Source organism: Cuculus canorus, chromosome 5 (assembly GCF_017976375.1).
Source record: "Cuculus canorus isolate bCucCan1 chromosome 5, bCucCan1.pri, whole genome shotgun sequence".
Classification (NCBI taxonomy): Eukaryota; Metazoa; Chordata; class Aves; order Cuculiformes; family Cuculidae; genus Cuculus; species Cuculus canorus.
This window is the reverse complement of record NC_071405.1, coordinates 69,059,301-69,078,496: the sequence shown is the minus strand read 5'-3', so window position 1 is coordinate 69,078,496 and position 19,196 is coordinate 69,059,301. Positions and strand designations below refer to the sequence as shown.

General features: G+C 62.8%; 1 protein-coding gene across 4 annotated transcripts; it reads right to left on the bottom strand.

Annotated features, from left to right (window-relative positions):
- Positions 1–139: 139 nt before the first annotated feature.
- Positions 140–18,848, bottom strand: ZDHHC5 (zinc finger DHHC-type palmitoyltransferase 5). Of its 4 annotated transcripts, none has more exons than XM_054067332.1 (12): positions 18,723–18,848; positions 12,617–13,821; positions 6,648–6,769; positions 6,130–6,287; positions 5,873–6,045; positions 5,662–5,764; positions 4,275–4,366; positions 4,056–4,188; positions 3,514–3,637; positions 2,574–2,686; positions 1,604–2,484; positions 140–1,213 (listed from the first exon to the last, which is right to left on the bottom strand). In XM_054067332.1, exons 2-12 carry the CDS (start codon positions 12,718–12,720, stop codon positions 1,069–1,071), a joined length of 2,148 nt encoding a protein of 715 aa, XP_053923307.1. In that variant the 5' UTR covers positions 12,721–13,821; positions 18,723–18,848; the 3' UTR covers positions 140–1,068. The 4 variants fall into 4 exon arrangements, with proteins under 4 accessions (XP_053923307.1, XP_053923308.1, XP_053923309.1 ...); XM_054067333.1 differs by lacking the exon at positions 18,723–18,848 and adding an exon at positions 18,416–18,659; XM_054067334.1 differs by lacking the exon at positions 18,723–18,848 and adding an exon at positions 16,119–16,190.
- Positions 18,849–19,196: the final 348 nt, after the last annotated feature.

Sequence of the window (19,196 nt, the reverse complement as noted above, 5' to 3'; positions counted from 1 at the left end):
TCCCTCCAGCAGGAGCTGGGTTAACCCAAAGTCCACAGGGAGGCACTGGGCTCGGCTCCCTCAGCCCCATTTCTCTCCCTTTGAGGTGTGGGGGCTGCTCCATCCCCAGACGCTCAAACAGCACACGCAGGCCGGGGTGGCTCATTAAATATCCTTTTATTCCTTGTTGTTAAAATGGCTGATAATAATAAAAAAACCGGCATTGTGGCGCTGCGGGGACGTGGAGGTGGGGGGGGTCTGGCAGCGCTCATGGCCCTGCAGGGGCTCTGGGAGCACTCAGCTCCCATTCTGCTTTTCTTTTGGCATGTGATGAGGGAATATTGCTTTGCTCCAGCCTCTTCCTCCTCCCACACTGAAATAAAACCAACCACGACAGCAAGAAACCCTCGGACCCGTTTGTAAAAGGAAAAAAAAGGCAACAAAACCAACAACGAACCACCCTGCCCCTAACACAATCCCTGCGGAAACGCTACAAAAAGAGGGGTGCAAACGGGAGGGGGAAGGACAGCTGGGGCCCGTAGGTGCCGTGAGGAGGGGCCTTCCCCAGCCCTTCTGCCCCCCCCGGGAGAGGGTGCTGCAGTTGTGGACAACGTTCACACGCACGGCTCCCACTGCCCTGCGCATGATGCCAGGCGCCTACATCCCCACGGTGGAGGACAAGGACGAGGTGGGGGGGATTCTTCCTCCCCCGGGCATGAAAGAGCATTTTTGCCTTTTTTTTCCTCAATATTTATATTTATATATATAGATATTTATATGTACACACACCCGGAAACTCGGAGAGAGAAAAAAAATAGAATCCGTAACAATAATAATAAAAAAAAGTATTCTGGTTTAAAAAGGATCCGTTCCTGCCCCGCTGGGCGAGCGGTGATTGCACAAGGCCCACGGAGCGGCCGGCGCTGCCGCCGAGCCCCTCGAGCGAGCGCCTGGCCAGGGCAGCTGCCGTCCTCCGCGGGCAGGGATCCCCGAGTCCTGGCGGGGCAGAAGGGGCCGCTGCTCCCCCTGCTCCGGCTCTCCCTGGCATCCGCAGTGTCCGGCCCCCGCGTCGGGGCGAGCGCAGTGCCCTCAGACTGAGATCTCGTAGGTGGTGCCCCCCACGCCTGACACCTTCTTGACGCCCCCACGCGAGGGGCTGCCGAGGGCCCCTGCGCCCAGGCTCTTGGGCTGCCCGTTGGCCTTGCTGTAGGCTGCTCTCATCTGCACCTCGTCCCTGGGGAGGGAAGGAAGGACGGACAGCGGGCATCAGGAGATGGATGAGATCCCAGTGCCCGGTACGGCAGTGAGGGACCGGAGAGGATCCCAGCACCCACGCTCCAGCTCCCCGAGAGGCTGAGGTGTCCTGGAGGAACCCGCTCTGTTCGAGGATGGGTTTCCCTGGCCCTTCTCCGAGCTCCGTGCAGCATCGCTCCCTGGGGAGTGGCATTTCGCTGCCTGGGTGCCGGCGCGGAGGAAGGGGCTAGAGAGGATGCGAGGGGAGGCGAGGGGACATGCTGGGAGGGGAGAGACATGCCAGGCAGGGAGGGAGGTGTGAGGGGGCCGTCGAGGCACTGGGGCTCAGTCCCCGTTCTGTGCATGCGTGGCGTCCGGTGCCGGTACTTACTTTGGTGCCAGCAAGGGCTGCAAGGCCACCTCCTCCGTCTCGGGGACGCTGGCTGGAGAGGCCGGTTTTTGGCTGCTGTAGGAGAGGGATTTGGCCAGGTGGGGGGCGGCGGGCTGGTCCGGGGAGCCCAGTGAGCGCACCCGGAGTGCGGCGGGGGGCTCGGGCTTGCCGAAGCGGGGCGGTGCTGGGCGTGTGAGCGGGTTCTTGCCCAGGGGTGAGCGCTTGGAATCGTCCGAGGAAGAGCTGGTGCGCGGGGCATTGCCAGAGCCTGATGTTGACTGGATGCCTGAGTCTGGCAGTGCCGTGTCGTCCTCCCTGCCTGGCACCGGTGGCTGCTGCAGCAGCTTCTCCCGCTCCTGGATGGAGGCGACAATGTGGCGGGAGAGATTGTCATAGCGCACGGGCGAGGGCTCACGGGCCGGCACATGCTTAGGGGAGACAGTGCCGGCGAAGCGGCCGTGAAGGTCAGCCTCACGCTGCTGGGCGATGCGTGCCGAGAGGAAGGGCGAGGTGTAGCCCACCGGCGCGTCCGGCTCTGGGCCCGCCTGCACCGACTCGAAGTCGGGGCTGTCAGAGGGTGTGAGCAGGCTGTCGTAGGACAGGCTGCCGTTGCGCGTCTGGTTCACTAGGCTCTTGTAGGAGGTGGAGGTGGTGCCCTCGGAGCGGATGGACTGGAGCTGTCCCATCTCGAAGCCCGTGCCCTGTGCTGACTTGAGGCTGGAGGAGCGGGAGCCGCTGGAGAGTGGGTCAAAGGGAAAGCTCTTGCCGAAGGTGGGCGAGCGGAAGCTCTCGGGCTCCAGGCTCGGCTCTGAGCGATAGCTGGGCTTGCGGCTGCTCTCGCAGATGGAGTTGGGCTCCTTCAGGCTGTTGACACGGCTCAGCTGCAGGGCAGAGGCAGACGTCACCCACGGCAAGAGAGGGTGCAAGCTCCCACCACCCAGCCCCAGCCAGGACGGGGGTGCGTCCTTACCTTGGCGCTGGTGGAGTGGGGCAGGGCTGTGGAGCTGCTGCTGCTGCTGTAGCCAGGCCGGTACTTGTACATGGTGGGAGTCGGTGGGCTCTCTGTGCCAAGCAGGCCGCTGTCTGCAGGAAGGGACAGAGGAGGACACTCAGGCACACGGTGGCTCTGCAGTGGAAGGAACACTGCGCGGAGCCCTGCCCTCCCTCCCCAAGAACCGGCTGGAGCCTGGGGCAGACAAACCAGGGAAGCAGAGGGATGGGCTGGAGGAGAGGTGCACCAGGGGCGGATGGAACAGAGCAGGATGGAAAACGTGTTCCTGTGGCGAGGTGTTTGGGGCTGGCATTACCATGCCCTCGCCACGGCCCAGAGTTGGTGGAGTGGGACTGCACAGAGGTGCCAGTGGGTGCCCACAAACACAATTTCCCTGGCAGCGCTGTGCCCTGGCTGGGAAGAGCTGTCGAGGCCTCCAGACCGCTGTGGGAAGCAGCTGCTTCCAATCTCTGCCCGTCATCCCACCTCTCCAGCCAAGGCCATGCAGGCCGCTCTGAGCGCTGCTCCGCCGGCACTCAGGGAAGTGGAAAAGGTTGTGCAGGCCACCACAGCATGCTCTCTGCCGCCGAGCCAGGCCTGCCTCTCCTCCGCCTCCTTCCTCCAGGTGATGCTCCCGCGGCATGGCCGCCTGCCTGCCGCTCTGGGCAAGCACCGCGCTGGCTCGGCTCAGTGTCCTGCTCTTCTCCGACGGAGCAGAGATGGCTGTGAGCATCCCACAGGCTTCTCCGGGCGCACAGGGCCATACACACCAGCCTAGAGAGCCGGGCACATCCTGCGCCGCATCGGGGCGGTGCTGCTGCACTTCAGGGCTGCCCTGCAGCTGTTCTGACTGTGGCCTGGGCTCCTGCTCTGCCTGGCGCAGCCTCGGGCTGCCCGGGACCCCGGGCGCCCTCCTTACCCTCATTGGTGGCCAGGGTTAAGTGTGTCCTCAGGCCCGTGTAGCGGCTGAGGTCTGGCTTAGGCGGCGGAGGCGGCTCGGCGTCGGCAGACTGGCTCTCCGTCACCTCCAGGCTCCCTTTGGACTGCAGAGACAAAGTGTGGGGTGCGGATCAGCAGCAGCCGATGCCCTGCCCCTGCCTCGGCACGCAGGGAGCGGGCAGTGGCATTCCTGGGACTCGGGCTCCTCCTGGGCTGTCTGGCATGCTGAGTGCTCCAAGGCAGAACACGCCTGCGACACTGGGAAGCGCTGGGAAAGGGGCAGCTCCGAGGGATGCTGTGAGGGGAAGGATGGGACGGGTGATGGAGGGTGCAAGGCCTCATGTGGCTGCTACCACATGGGGGGGATGTGGTGTCCATCTGTGGGGACACAGAAGGAGACAAGAGGGACCAGGGCGGGAACGTGACATGGCTCACTTGGTTCTTTACTCACGGATGCAGGCTCGCACCCCTGGGCTCCATGGAGTGCCCCGAGCAGGGACCGCTAATCCCCACCCCCCTCACCTTTGTCCTCTTCAGTTCTGTCTGGATACCGTTGTCCATGATCTTGACGGTGATCTGCCCGTCTGACACCTCGGGCCGCAGGAACGGTGGCCGCACCAGCACTGTCTGCTCAGCCTTGGGACGCCCGAGGTACCTGGGGAGAAGGGTGGAAGAGAGGTCAGTCTTGGATGGCAGCTCGAAATGCCGCAGGAGCATTGAATGCCACATGCCTGGGCTCACCTGGGGGCCGGGGAGCTGCACAGCACCCGGCTGACGTTCTTACAGCAACCGTTGGTGAAGGGGTTGACGCCACCACGGAACTTGCCCGTCACCTGCGGGATAAGGAGCGTGGCAGCACTCCCTGGCCGGCCAGGACCACAGGGGTCTCCAGTCCCACCAGCCAGGCTGGGGTGCCAGGGCTTGTCCAGCTCACTCGTGACAATATCCGACGACAGAGGTACCTAGACATCCTCCCCCTTTTCCTTTTCCAGCATTCATCTGCCCTCAAGGGGGAAAAATCTCTCCCCAGTGCAGAAGTTACAGAACACTGGAATCATTAGAGGTTGGAAAAGACCTCTCAGCTCATCCAGTCCAACCATCAGACAAATCCCACCGTGCCTGCTAAACCACGTCCCCAAGTGCCACAGCCGCACACTTCTTGAACCCCTCCAGGGACGGAGACTCCACCACTGCCCTGGGCAGCCTCTGCCAGGGCTTCACCAGTCTTTCCATAAAGACATTTTTCCCAATATCCAGTCTCAACCTCCCCTGGTGCAACTTGAGGCTGTTTCCTCTCATCCTAACCCTTGACACCCGGGAGAAGAGCCCAGCACCCACCTTACCACAACCTCCTTTCTAGGAGGTGCAGAGAGTGATGAGGTTTCCCCTCAGCTGCCCCTCATAACCCCTGTTCTCCAGTCCCTTCCCCAGCTCCGTTCCCATCTCTGGACGCACTCCAGTCCCTCAATGTCCTTATTGTAATGAGGGACTCAAAACTGAACCCAGGATTCAAGGTGTGGCATCACCAGCGCTAAGTCCAGAGGGACGATGCCTGCCCTACTCCTGCTGGCCACACCTTGGGTGATCCAAGCCAGGATGCAGCTCGCCTCTTTGGCCACCTGGGCACTGCTGGGTACATGATGAACACAGGGCTCAGGGGCTGGTGCCACGAGTGGAATTTGGGGTTATTCAGTCATGGGGAGGATTATACAGCACTGGGCCAGGATTTAAACCAGACTTGAAGGGGACGGTCCCAGGCTCACTAGGGATGAGTCCAGGGGTTTCAATCCTCTAGACTAACACTCGCAGCACAGGCAGGAGACTGGAGGAGTTGGAAGATGGTGTGCAGTAGGACAGCTACAACCAAGTTGTTTCAGGTTGTGTCCATCACCTCTTGCCCTCCCAAAGTGCTTGCCCGGCTCTGTCCTCTCCACAGCCACCCCAAGGAGCACGGATCCCATCTCCAGGCTGTGAAGATGAGGTCTCAGCCTCCCCTCGCAGCTCCTGCTCGAGCACCGTGCTGGCTCCGGGGCCACCCCTGGCCTTGATCCAGCTCGTCCATGCCTGCCCTGCCTCGGGATCCCCACACTGTGCCTGGACGGGGCCCTGCACTGGCCCCAGGCATTACCTGTTCGTTGGTGGTCCGGCCCCTGGCCACGAGCACCACGTGGAACCCCGTCAGGCCGGCAACGGGGATGAAGAACAAGCCGGCCACGCACATCACAACCATCCTGCCAGCAGGCAGCTAAGGAAATGCTGCAGCCCTGCTCCACTCAGCGCCATCCCCAGCCCTGCCGAGGCCCTCCCGCCCCACGCCACTGCAGCCCCACAGAGGATACGTGACGGCCATGCGGACACCAGAGAGCTCCTCCACCTGGTAGAGGACGTACAGGAGGCCGAAGCCAAAGACATCCATGATGTGCGTGGTAAGCGACAGCAGGAAGAGGAAGAAGTAGCGGTAGTTGCGCCGCCCGATGCAGTTGTTGACCCAGGGGCAGTGATGGTCGAACTCCTGCAGGCAGGAGGAGATGGTAAGGGACTTGAGCTCCGAGCTCCACATGGGAAAGAAGGGTGATCGTGACTGCCAGGTTCTCACCTCCACACAGTTGTCGCAGACGCTGCAGTGTGAGCAGCGTGGCGGCCGGTAGAAGCGGCAGGTTGCACACCACTTCATGCGCACCTGGATGCCCTTGATCTCCACTGTCTTGTAGAGCGGGGCACGGAAGTCATCCTCCTTGTCCTCGTCTTCTTCAGCTGTCAGGGAACCCGGCAAAGCTGCACGTCATGGCTGGGCAGGCAATGCCGGGGCCCAGCCGCGCCCAGATCCCCTCCCTTCCTGCTCAGTGTCCTTAGCCCCTGCCACCAGTACCCCCCCCACTGGCATGTGGAGCAGTTGGGGATCCCCAAACACAGCTGGAGCTGAGGGGCTCTTCCAGGCCCTGCCCCACGGCCACAGACCTGTCGGAGCCCCATGGACCTGGCACGGGCTGCCAGGATTTACACTACTCCCATTGCCTGGTCCTGGGGTCCTGCCTGGTCCAACCCTTCACCTCGGAGCAAAGCTGGAAGGGGGTAGCACCGTCCGAGCCCCCTCCCAGGCAGAGCCAGACTCACCTCGCGGGAATATGCCTGGGTCCATGAAGGTGGCCATGCTGAAGTTGGCCAGCACAAAGAGGAAGACGATGGCATTGTAGGCGGGAATGACGGGAGAGACGTAGAGGCTGAGCCCTGGGCATCTGTAGACACAGGGGTAGTGAGACACCAGACCTACCCCACCATTGCCCCCAATTCCACACTCCCCCAGTGTCCCTGAGCTCCAACGGCACCCTCAGAGCACGAGGGCCAAGTGGGCACGCTGTCTCCGTAAGCCATCCCTGCTGTGCTTGGTGGGGTCTGGCTGGCAAATCCACGTTCCCTGCTCCTGGGCTGTACCTCCAGGCAGCTGTGGAGGTTCCCTGCCATCCGCTCCTCCCTTTGCTCCCACTCAAACCGGAGCTGCGCCCTAACTGACCCACGGCATGTGGAGCCCTTCTCCTCACCCCCAGCCCCACGAAGCACCATGGGTGGACAGTGTGGGAAGCGCTCCTGTAAATCATCCTGGAGCGGACCCACACCTCACCTCTCGCACCCACAGCCTCGGGACAGAACAGGGGACACCCAAGAGCATGGGGACAGAGGAGACCCTGCATGGGGATGCAGCACCACCAGCTCGCCTGCTTCCAGAGCTGCTCCTGCCCCTCACATCCCAGAGCCGGAGCCCAGCCGGGAGACAACCCCAGTGTCACACAGGGACCCCAGCACCACGCCAGCACCCAGCTTCTCTGTGTCGAAGGGGCCCCATAGAAGCACAGGCAGGGAATCACCACTGGCCCCGCATCCCAGCCGGGCAAGGGCTCCAGAGACTGGGCTTCCCCTTCGAGGCGCCGGCGTAATCCCCTAATCTGCTTTGCTGCTGGGAGTTTAATCCCGCAGATCTAGGGCAGCATCTGTCCCTCTCTTTCCCCCACGGCGATAAGCACAGCGGGATTTGGGCAGCGGGGCAGCGCACAGGAATCGGAGCGGGCGGACATATGGTGCCAGCGCCTTAATCCCCTCGGCCCCGTGCACGGAGAGGTGAAGGGGCAGGCACTGCTCCTGTCCCCCCACCTCCACTGCTGTGGATCAGCTAGAAAAGCATCCCACCGCTGGCAAGGCAGCCCCAGCCCTTGTCTGGCAGCCCTGGGAGCCGTGGTGAGGCTCCAGCTGGGAAGAGATGCTGCTCCAGGGCCGGCAGGGTGCTGGGTGAGGGGCACCCACCAGCACGAGACACAGTGTGAGGGGACGGAGCCTGGAGCTGGTCCACGCTGGAGAAGTGGGCAGACCTGCCCTGGCACCTAGCTTGCAGCAGCAGTGGGAGAGGCACGCAGGGCACACCCTGGCATCGGGCACAGCTCCACGCCCTGACCCCTCCCAGCGCCCAGAGAGGGTGGGAAGAGGCAGCAGGACCTGCCCTGCACTGGCCAAGGCTCAGCACTGCGGCACACCAGACCTTGCACCTGCAAACAGACTTCCCAAAGCCCCTTCCATGCTCTTCTCATTCCTCGGTGCTTGGGAGCCACAAGCACCTGACTGGGGTGGGAGCCTGGCATTCCCAGACAACCTGGGAGATGCCTCCCCGGCTCCTGGGATCCAGAACAGCATCTCCTGGCCTTTCATCCCAGACACCCTGGGCGCTGCCTCCCCAGCTCCCGGGATCTGGGACAGCACCTCCCAGCCCTGCACAGAGCACTCTCGTCCTGGGCAGGGAGCAGCTCCTTCCTCACCTGCACCAGCCCTGCTGGCCTGGTCATCTCCGTTGGAAGCCGGCTAGGCGGATTCTCCACAGAGCTGGGCTGGGCTGGCGAGGAGCTGTCCCCCAAAATCTTCGGAGAGCTCTGGGGAAGCATAGGATGGATGGGACATGCCGAGACCAAGACCTGAGCACAGCTCAGCACTGGAAGCCATGCCCAGAGCAAAGAGCTGTGCCTGGGGATGAGGCTCATCCCACCCAGCCCCACACTGCCCCCGGCCACCCACTGCAACAGCTCCAGCAAGAAACCTTCAAAGGGGGTTGGGAAAGCAGAGGTGAGGAATCCTCTGGCTCTCACAAAGGGACACCAGCACTGGCAGTGGGGCTGGCTGGCAGCCAGCAGCCCCCAGCGTGTGCCCGGCAGCCAAAACAGAGCTGGGCAGGGGGCAAAGCACTGGTTTCCCCAGCTCCCATGGCCCTGCTGGCAGTGTGGTTCAAGGAATGGGCGTCTTCCTTGGCCCCATCTCTCCTCCTTGCAGTCCCGCTTTCCACTCCTCTCCCACCCCAGGCAATGGACACGGTGGTCACTGTGCCCCTGGAAAGGGCACAGCTCAATATCCCAACTCGCATGGAGCCCCCAGCTCTGCTCTCTGCCAAGGAACAAGCAGCAGAGGAGGGACCGATGGAGGAAGAGGAGCTTGGATGAGCCCTTGACTTGGAAAGCCCTTCCAGGAACCCTCAGCCTGGAGATCCTCTCTCTAGGAAGGGAAATCTCAGGCCAACTATTCCCTTGAAAGGCATGGAGGGGAGCCAGGGAGGACCACTGCCCGCCAGTCATCCCTGCGCCCTGCAACACCAACGGCACAGCCAAGCCAAGCCAAGCTCCTGGGTCCTCGAAAGCCAGAGCCTGGCACGTCCAGGAAGGGCCAAGCCAGCAGAGAGGAAAAGCTCTGGGAAGGCAGAGACAGAAGGACTGGCCTCCATGGAGAAGGGAACACCATCCCATCACCACCCTTTACTGAGAGCCCTTCCCAGCACAAGACACACGGCTCCGGGCAGGACCACCGCCCCAGGTCCCAAGGGCGAGGAAGGGAGATGCTTCTGCACAGGGAGCACCCCTGGGCTCCAGCACCGAGGAGAATGCAGTCCCAGCTTTAAAGGGCAACCAACTGCACTAGCAGAGCCAAGGAGAGCCGAGCCCTGCCAATCCAGCCTCACTCCGTCTCCCCCTGCAGATGGAGCAGCAGGATCTGCAGCATCCCCAGACCCGGCCTCTGGTCTCCACTCCATGGCAGGACCGCAACGACACCACAGCCAACCTGCCTGCCATCTCCGCTGCGAAGGTTCAACCCCAGCCTCCAGGAAGGCAACCAGCTGAAGAAGCCGGAGAGACACCTCCATCCCTGTCCTTGCCAAGCTCTGTCAGCCACACGCACCGGGACACAGAGATGCCAGGGGTGGTCTGGCTCAGAGTGAGCTCTGCATCCCACGCAGCCAGCCGGGATGAGATGTTGGGATGGGACAGCCGGGGCAGGCAGGGCTCCCTGACAGGGACAACCACACGCAGCTCACAGGGCTGAGCACTGCCGGGTCTGGAGCCTAGTGCTGGGGTCTCCTTCCCCGCACGACAGCCGCTGCCTGCAGGAGGCAAGCGGGAATCCTCCTACACATGGACCACCCGCACTCACACCTAGCACCTGCTGGCAGGCGTGCTGGGGACCACAGGGAAGTTGGCACCCTGGATCGCCATCCTCTGCGGCACAGGGAGCAAAGGTGGCTGCCGATCCCCAAGATGGAACCTCCTTATCGGAAGCACCGCCACGCTCCTGCCTTTTGCTCTTCCAAACGGAGCACAAGGCTTCACCCACTGCCGTGGCACTGGGAACAGTGGGAAGCACACATCCTGCTCCACAGGGAGCAGGAGGAGGAGAGCACTCGCCATGGTGGCCACACAGGCCCTGGAGCTCCCACCCAGTTCCCTCTCCAGGCCGGGACACATTGCTGGCAGAGCTGCCGGGACTCGTCCGTGGCAGCACTTCAGAGGAGCTGGAACCGCAGGCACACTGAGTCACCTGGACCCAAGAAGCGAGAGCCCGGCCCTCGCCAGCTTGGATTCTCCTTCTCTCCGAGGATTCCTTCCCACCCTGCAACCCCCATCCCCGAGGACACCTTTCCCACCGTACGGCACTCCCGGACACAGACCCATGCCAGGATCAGGCTCCTCTCACTCACCTGCCGTGTCAGGACTGGACTCCTGACCTCTCTGGCTCCCAGAACAGCTCTGCTGCAGACACAACCCCTGCTCACACCACGCTCCCACGAGTTCGGATCAAACCAGGAGCGTGCGCATCACCTTGGACCCAAGGCACCTCCAGCTCCAGGGATTGCTGCGTCCCAGCCCAGCATCCCCATCCTCATGCCTCTCCTTTCTGGCTCCTCCAGCACCGCTGGAAGAGCAAGCACTCCCTTCCCAACCTGGCACAGCTCCCTCACAGCCCTTCCAGACGGAAGGATGGGAGGCAATGCCAGGCTGAGGTTTGATGGAGAGGGAGCAGGTCGCTCCACAGGCTCTCACGTGATCCCAACGGCCACACTGAGCCGAGGCCAACGGAAGGAAGAGGCTGGCAGACGGCACACTCCTGCTCCCGCAGGCATCCCTGCTCCAGAGAGGAAGGAGAGGCTGAGCACCAACTGCGTGGGGAGCAGGGACCAGGACAGGTCAGGGGAGGATGCAGGAATGGGCAAACTGACTCCAAAGGGGAATTTTGGCCCCACAGCAACTCCTGTTTGAGAGCCCTGGAAGGCATAGACAACTGCTCCTGCCAGAGGGGGGATGGGAACATTCCCACTCCCTGCCGCCCGCTCCCTCAGCAATACCGGCCTCGGTTCATTCCAGCCGTTCTCTCTTGGCCTGGAGTGACACATCCTGGGCCAGCAGGACAGAGCAAAGGGCTTCAGGTGGATACACTAGGAACAGTGCAACCAGAGTGTTCTGTGGGAGCCGCACTGCCCCAGCTGCTCCCTGACAGACAGGAGCCCCTGCAGCAGCCGTCCCAGAGTCCCCCAGCTTGCATCCTGCTTCCCAAAGGACACACTCCAGGGCTGATGCAGACAGTGCAACCCTCCGGAGCACAGCAGCCACTGTGCCCATCCCTTGCCAGGCAAGGAAGAGGGGCCTGAGGCTCCGCAGGGAGCACATCCCAGGGCTGTGGCGCAGGAGGCAGACCTCGCCGTGGGTCTCCATGCCACTTCAAGCCCACGTGCCCAGAGGGAACCACGACTCTGGGCAGCACCGTGATTCCCTCCCTGTGGAACGCCCCGTGTGAAAGCGCTGCGCGTCGCGGTTAATTCAGGGTTCGGAACAGGCAGAGCAGCATCCCCTGCCCTGCAATTACAGCTGCCCTGCCTGGCTGTTCCTGCTCTCAACAAACCTGCTCTGCGGCGCTGCCGCTGCTCCCAGCCATGCCCCACAGCAGCAATGGGGCTGGGCGCCTGTCCCCATGTCCCCACACCCTTCGTCTTCCCCTCCAGCCCCTGGAGCAGGAGCACAGAGCGAGCTCTCCCGACAGCCCAGAGCAACACCAGAATGCACTCCATGTTGGATAGGATGGCTCCGTGCCACTGAGCGACACCACCAGCTGCCTCCCCGTAAATCCAACCAGCTCGCTCCGTCCAGCCTCACGTTACTCCCATTGCCTGGCTGTTGCCAGGCGTCAGAGCTGCAGTGACCTTTCTGCTGCCAATGGCTCTATCCCAGGGAGCAGAGTGGCTCCCTGGGAGCTGGGGGGTACCTCCCTCTCTGCCTGGCCAGAATCCTGCCTGGAGCAGCCGGCAGCAAGGAGGAATGGGCAGCAAGAGATCCACACAGGGGACAGAGGCCACCTGGAACCTTCCTGCTTGGCTCCCAGATCAGCCACAGGACTCCAGATCCAGGGAACCCTCCCCAAACTGCTTCCCCTTTCTCCGAAGTGGAAAAGCACCCATGCCATTTCCACCCTACATGTCATAACTGATTCCCACTTGGCTAATTTGCCAGAGCGTTCCCAGTGAGAGGAGTGAGCCGTGCCAACACCCGAGGAGCCGCTTCCAGGAGCCAGAGCCATGGCATGGTGCCTCACCAGGATCCACCCCCATGGGAAAACCGAGGGACAAGGAGCACAGGGCGGTTCCATTACCCATCCCTGAGCACCCAGAGCAAACACTTCCCTTAAGAGCTTCCCTGCCAGCCCCTCCGTCCCCCCAGCCCCACACAGAGCAACTCGGTCCCTGCTCTCCCCATTCTTCCACCCCATTCCTCAGAGCAGCCGGGACTCACGTGAAGGCGAAGAAGAGGGTAGTGGCTCCCACTAGGAAGACAGCAGCAGCTGAGACCGGGACGTACTTGCTGGGTTTGAACCTCTTTCCGGACGCTGCTGGCATGTTGGAGCTGTGGAGGGGGGTCTGCCCTGCCGCATAGCCCAGGCCCACGGGGCTCGGGGAGCGGGACGGGGGCAAGCGCTGCCTGGCCTCCGCGCCCGCTCCCAGGGCCACCTCCCAGCCCACTGGACAAGCCCACGGCAGCCTTGGAGCACCGAGTCCACGCTACGCCCTGTCCTGCCAGAGCACACGGGCACAGGGAAGGGTTAAAATCATTAAAATTTCAGACCAGGGAATGGGACGTGGATTTAAAACCACCACCAAGCTTCTGTCAGTCAGGAATAGCCAGCAGAAAGCAGATCCCAGCAGGGCTGGCAGCTGCCGGGCTCCGAGGGGACAGGATGTGCTCTGGGCTCAGACACAAGGCCAGCGTAGCCCGGAGGTGAGGAGCTGGGCACTGCTTCCCACCCAGCGAGTGAGGGATTGGCACGCTTCTTGCACGAGAGCCACTCTGGAGGTGCAGGGAAACCACTTCTCCTTTCTGACACGGGGCGGGAGGGGGTGACTCCCAGGCAATCCGCTCCCTCACGGCACTGCACCTCCTCCTCCCAGCACTGGAGGGGTCACAGGAACACTCTCCCTGATTTCGCAGGGATCTGGGAGGGGCCGGCTGGCGGTGGCCGTTTAATTTGATTTGTTCCTCCCCGCCTGCCACAGCCGCGGAACAGCTGGTGCGGGATTGAGCCGCAAATCCCTCCTTCGCAAGGGGGGCAGGCAGAGAAGGCCTGGCAGATTCCAGGGGTTCCGTCCTTTTCCTTCTTGCTCCTTTCTCCCGACCCCCGAGGTGTGTCTGCGGGTTCTGGACCTGCTCAGTGGCTGGGAAACAGCAGGAATTTCATGCAGTCTTTTCCATGGCAAACATTCCCAGGCAGCATGGGGAAGGTCCACAGCGCGATCGGGAGGGGAGTGTTCCTGAGCTCCTACAGCCGGAGAAGGTGACGGACAGGAGTGGTGGCCCTGGCAGCGCAGGGAGAGTTCAGAGCATTCCAAAACGGTTCCATGATTTATTTCCTTTCTTTCCCTAAAATTCCTTTTCATGAATCCATTCCTCTTTTGAATAAAAACTACATAAAACCATTAAAACTCAGTGTCCAGCAGCCGCACCTGTGGAGAGAAAAACAGTTGGGAATTAGCGAGGCCAGAGGGTATGGAGTCACGGCCACTCCAACAGCTCCGAGCTCTCAGGACATGGAGCAGGCGCCCAGCGGAAGACGGAAGCACCCAGCAGATCTAAAATGCAGCTGCAATTCCCGGTCAGCAGGATGCTGGTCTGCAGTCGCAGCTCTGACATGGATTGGCGCGTGTTGCCCAGCACCAGCAGAACCGGAGCCGTGCCCTCCCACAGAGGCTGCGATCGGCAGACTCAGCGCAGTGCAGCTGCCCGGAGCAGCCAGGCCTCTCCCTGCCCATTCCAGGCCCTAGGCACTGAGCTGAGACCACAGAATCCGATGGCGAGCCCAAAATATGACAAGGGACCCTGCAGCTCCTTGCCCAGCACCTTCCCACAAGTCACAGCTCAAGCCCAGGAACACCTGAGGAGCAGGAGCCAACCCCAGGCTTGAAGACTCCACAGAGGGTGGAGACGCAGGAGGAAAGGACAGGCAGGACTCTCATCCTCTTCCCTGACGGACAGGGCCAGGAGAGACCGTGAAAGAGCACCATGCCCTCAACTGGGAACATCCACCCTTGCCCAACCACATAGTCACAGGAGAGAGCATCAGAGAAACTCCAGAAAACCCAACCTTTCTGGCAGTGGAGGCAGGAGGCACCGACCCACACTCCCGATGCCCAGGACCCTGTCCCGGCTCAGGGCTGAGCCAGGCACTGGTGATCCAGCACCAGTGTCACCGCTCCAGCCACCGCTCCTCCACTTGCCGCCCTATGCTACCTGTCCAGAGCCCCAGCCACTCGCTTATTGCCTCCTCCCAGCTTTCTCCTCTGGGCAGGAGAATACCCGGCGCTGACTAAACACTGGGAACTGGGAGCTGCGGCACAGGATTAAAGGCACCTGTAATGACGGGAATGTGTCACAGTGTAGCCGGCTCTGGTGCAGGACAAGGAACCAGATTCCCAGCTAAGTGTTGGAACTGCTCCTGCTGCAGAGCGATGCATCCTTTGCAGCGATGAAGTCCAGCTCCGCACATCCAGGGGTTTTGGCCCCTGAACTGAGAGGGCTGGACAGATGCTGGTGAGGTGGGCAGGGAAAGTTACAGTTTCACCTGGCAGCGGCTGTTGGCCGTGGCGAGTTCAACACCAGGGAACACAGGCATTCTCCCAGCTGGCACAGAGCTCCCCGGAGAACAGTGGCTCCCTGGCCTCGCTCCATCCCCGGAGAATGGTGGCTCCCTCACCTCACACTGTCCCCAGAGAGCAGGAGCTCCCCACCCCACTCCATCCCTGGACACAGCACTGGGCTTCAACGCAAGGTGAGCACGAGCCCCAATGCCCACAATCCCGGGAAAAGCTGGCTACCTGGGCGGACAAGAGTGATTTTGGTGGGCGCAGTCCCAGAGATGGGCGCCTGGGAAGCAGAAGCCACCATTGCTGCTAACAACAGAGCTGAGGGAACCTGCGAACATACCTGGCTCCGCCATGAGCGCAGCCACACCTCGAGCTCAGACACCGCCAGGTTCCGGGAGTGCTTCCTGCGGTATTCCCCCTCCGGAGATCCTTCCCACCCCACTCCCCGATCCGGACACGGTGCTTTCCCAAAGGTTGCCCCAAGGCTCAGGGGACGCCAGAGCAGATCCTGCTCAGATCCACCTGGAGCTGGGGGCAGGGATCCAATCGCTCCAGCCCTTTGCACGGGTAATTGGAACGCCAGGCCTTGGCAAAGGGCAGGAAGAGGAGGAGGTGAGTGCGAGGCTGTACAGAGTCTTAGCTGGAGAAATGGGGGCTTGAACTGGAGGCACTGGAGAGGCTCGAACTGGGAGGATTGGAAGGTGGCAGCAGGCGCATTTGAAAACGTCTCAAGGGAAAGTACTGGAAATGATGGGAAGCCCTGGAACTGCAGATGAGGAAAACCCCAGTGCTGAAGGAGTTGAGGCACCACATGGCCCAGCATTCTGGGCTCCCTTCTCCACAATCTGCCAGGGGGCTCCACAATCTGCTTCCCTGGGGCTCAGCTGCGCCTCACCCTGCCCTCCCTAATCGTCTCCCTGGAGTCCGGGAGAGCAGAGGGAAAATCCACCCAGCTTCCCTCCAATGACACCGATTCAGGCCCCACTCACACCCATCTCCCAGCTACGTGCTCTCTTCCCTGGCATTCCTGTTCCTGCCTGCCTCCAGTGTATCCACCCAGGTCCCTCTCCCTTCTCCCCAAACCCTGTGTCCCTCTGGCCCCATCCACAATGGCTGCTCACACTTCCCAGCTGGGATGAGTGTCCAGCGAGCAATCTTACCTGTACAGGCTCCGCTCCCACCTCCACCTCCTTTCCCTCTGCCGCTGCCAGCCCGGCAGCTCCTCCTTTCCAGCTGCTCCGGACCTGCCCCGCTCCCTCCTCCCCAGTCAAACTCCACCACCGTTGTTGTGGTGACTCCCCTTTCCCTCACCCTTGGTATTTCCACCTGCGTTCCCAGTCCTTAGCAGCCCCTTTCCAGAGTGTTTCCCGGCTGGCTGTGTTGGGCCGCCCCCAGAACGTCCCACAGCTTCCCCTCCCCTCGCACCAGGAACTGCTCTGAGCTCCCCTTGTCTCCAGTTCTGGGGCTTCCCTTCATTCTCAGTTCCCTTGGGACGTTTCCAAGTGCACCCGCTGCCACCTTCCACTCTTCCTGGTCCAATCCCGTTTCCCCAGCCAAGTCCCTGTGCAGCCTCTCTCTCACCTCCTCCTCTTCCCGCACTCATTGAAGCCTGGCGCTCCTCCTTCCCACCGTGCTCCAAGCCCCCTTCCCACCCTGCTTTGGCAGACACAGCCCACAGAGCCAGGCGCTCTGTCCCTTGGAAGCTCCAGGCAGGACTGTCAAGCACACTCCACCAGGGAAAACACACGGAACCAGCTCCGAGATTCCCACCTCGCTTCCCATGGCATGGATTGCTGCTGTGCTCCTCTACCCGCTCCCACCCTGAAAGGAGGATGTGCGCATGAGGAGCCTCCCAGGAACCTCTGCCTCTCATCCCCACCCGCGACCAGAGCATAAGGCACCCAGATAAGGGCATTCCCACCTGGTTCCCGGTTCCCGAGCCTGCATCACTGCACCGTGATCCGCCGCTCCCTGCCCACCTGCCCCGCACCGGACGGGTTTCTGTGTCGCAGCTCCAACAGTAAACAATTCTCTCCACACCCGCCAGCTCCTGGACCAACTGATCCAGGGCTGCAGGATCTCCTCCCGCTGTGGCCAGGTTGGCCGTGCTGGAAGCTCCCTGGGGACACCAGTGCCAGAGCCCGTTACTCCCCTTTGCACATCCAATCTCCAGCTGTGAAGCTGAGACCACAGACCCCCCTCTCTGTCCAGGCTTGCTCTCTAATTCTGACACCGGGCAATCAACTCCCTGAGACCACTGGGACTCTGGACTCTCAAAGCCAGCAGCGTGAAGCATTCCCAGTTCCACTAGCAGCGATGGGACTGAGTTGAGTCCTCTGCCACGCCAGCACTGCTTCCCTCCGCCAGCCCTGTGCTCCACATGGATCGGGCCCCGGGGGATGGGACACGGTTCCCAACAGCACCCGCTGCTGCAAGGGTCCCTGCAGCTGTGGATCCTGCACAGCCAGAGGGATTCCAGCTTAGACATCAACTGCTGCGAGGTGCAGGATGGCGCAAGGCCGGCAAACGTGCCAGCACCAAGTGCCAGGTCTCCCCACGGAAAAGAATTTTCCTGTCCTCACCTCTCGTTAATGCAGAGCCCGGGCCCCACTGTCTGCAAACCGGGATCCCTATCCCGAGGAGACAATCCCAGTGACGCCTCCCTGCTTCTGAGCCCAGAGGATGAGGCACCTGGCACGTCTGCTCTGCAGGGATGTAGAGAAACCTGAGTGGGATGCGGTTCCCACCGCCGGTGGAGGTGACACGGCCCCACCTTGCATGTCTGTGCTCCCCGTAGTCGGATCTACAGGGATTTGGGAAGAAGGGACAGGAACAGACATGGGTTCCACAGCAGCCGGGAGGCCAGCACACGCCTAGCGCTTATCCCTCATCCAGTCTCTTGACGCTCCGTCCTCCTGCCCCTGCCGTCCTAAACACACAGGATTAGCTCCATGTTTCGGCCAAGGCAGGAACGGAGCTGCAGTCCTGCTGGTGGGCGAGGAGCACATCCAGCCTCCGGCCACCGAGCTGGGAGACGCGACCGCCGGAGACTGGAACAGCAACTGGCCCGGGAACGGGCACCGAGGGGCTCCTGCTGCCCCGGCCTCATCCCGCTGCTCCGCCCCCTTCCCGCTGCCCCCGTCCCTCCTGCTGCGCCGGCCCGTCCCGCTGCCCCGTCCATCCCGCCGCCCCTCTGTCCCGCCCAGCTCGCTCCGCAGGCTCTGCCCATGATCCCCGGCTCTGCCCTGCTCCAGGGCTCCCGTTGCCTGCTCCACCGCTCCCATCCCGTCGCTCTCCAGGCTCTGCCCGTGATCCCTGGCTCTGCCCCGCTCCAGGGCTCGGGATCCGTTCCCCTCGATGGGACCCGGACTTTGTGCCCCCCACCTCGCAACGGATCGCTACCCCCAACTTCCCCGCGCGGAACCGCACTACTCGGGGTCGCGGGATGAGGCTTTACCGGGATCCGCGCTGTTCTCGGGAATCCGGGAGCCCCGAGGCGGAGCCAGGGCTGCGGGGGGAAACGAGGGCCTGGGAAACGGGAAAGGGAACCGAGGGAAGCCGGGGGGGCGAGGAGACCGGGGTCATGGAAAACCGATACCGGAAGAACCGGGGAAACCGGGGGCCGGGGGGCGCCTGTGCGGGCGAACCGGGGAAAGCGTGGGAGCAGGGCGCCGGCGTGGGGAAACCGGGGACGGGGGCCGCTGGGGCGCGGCAGGCGAGAAGGGGCGGCAGGGTCACGGCGGCGCGCGCACCACGTGACTCACCGGCGGCGGCGGGCGCGGCGCGAGGCGGCTGGGCCGGGTCCGTGGCGGCCGCGCAGTGACGTCACGGCCGCGCGTGCGCACCGCGCACCGCCCGCGCGCGCCCCCGCCGCCGCGCCCCATTGGCCATGCCGCGAGCGCGTGCGCGCAGAGCGCTGTTGGCGCCACCGCGCGTGCGCAGAACGCACCACGAGGGGCGCGTGCGCGGGACGCGCCATGTAGGGCGGAGGAGGAGAATGGGTTCGGGGTGGGACACACCTTGTGGGGCCGGGGGAGAGGAAAGGAATCGGACGCCCACCCCCTCCCTATCGACCTGCGGCCGGAGCCGGGACCCTGCTGTCTGGCTGGGTCCTGGACACCGACCCGGCGCCAGGATCGTGCCCCGCATCCGCCAGAGACCGCGACCCCTCCCCATCACTGCGACCCCCAACCCGCTATTCCTCGGGACCGGAGCCAGAACCGAGACTCCCTTCGCAT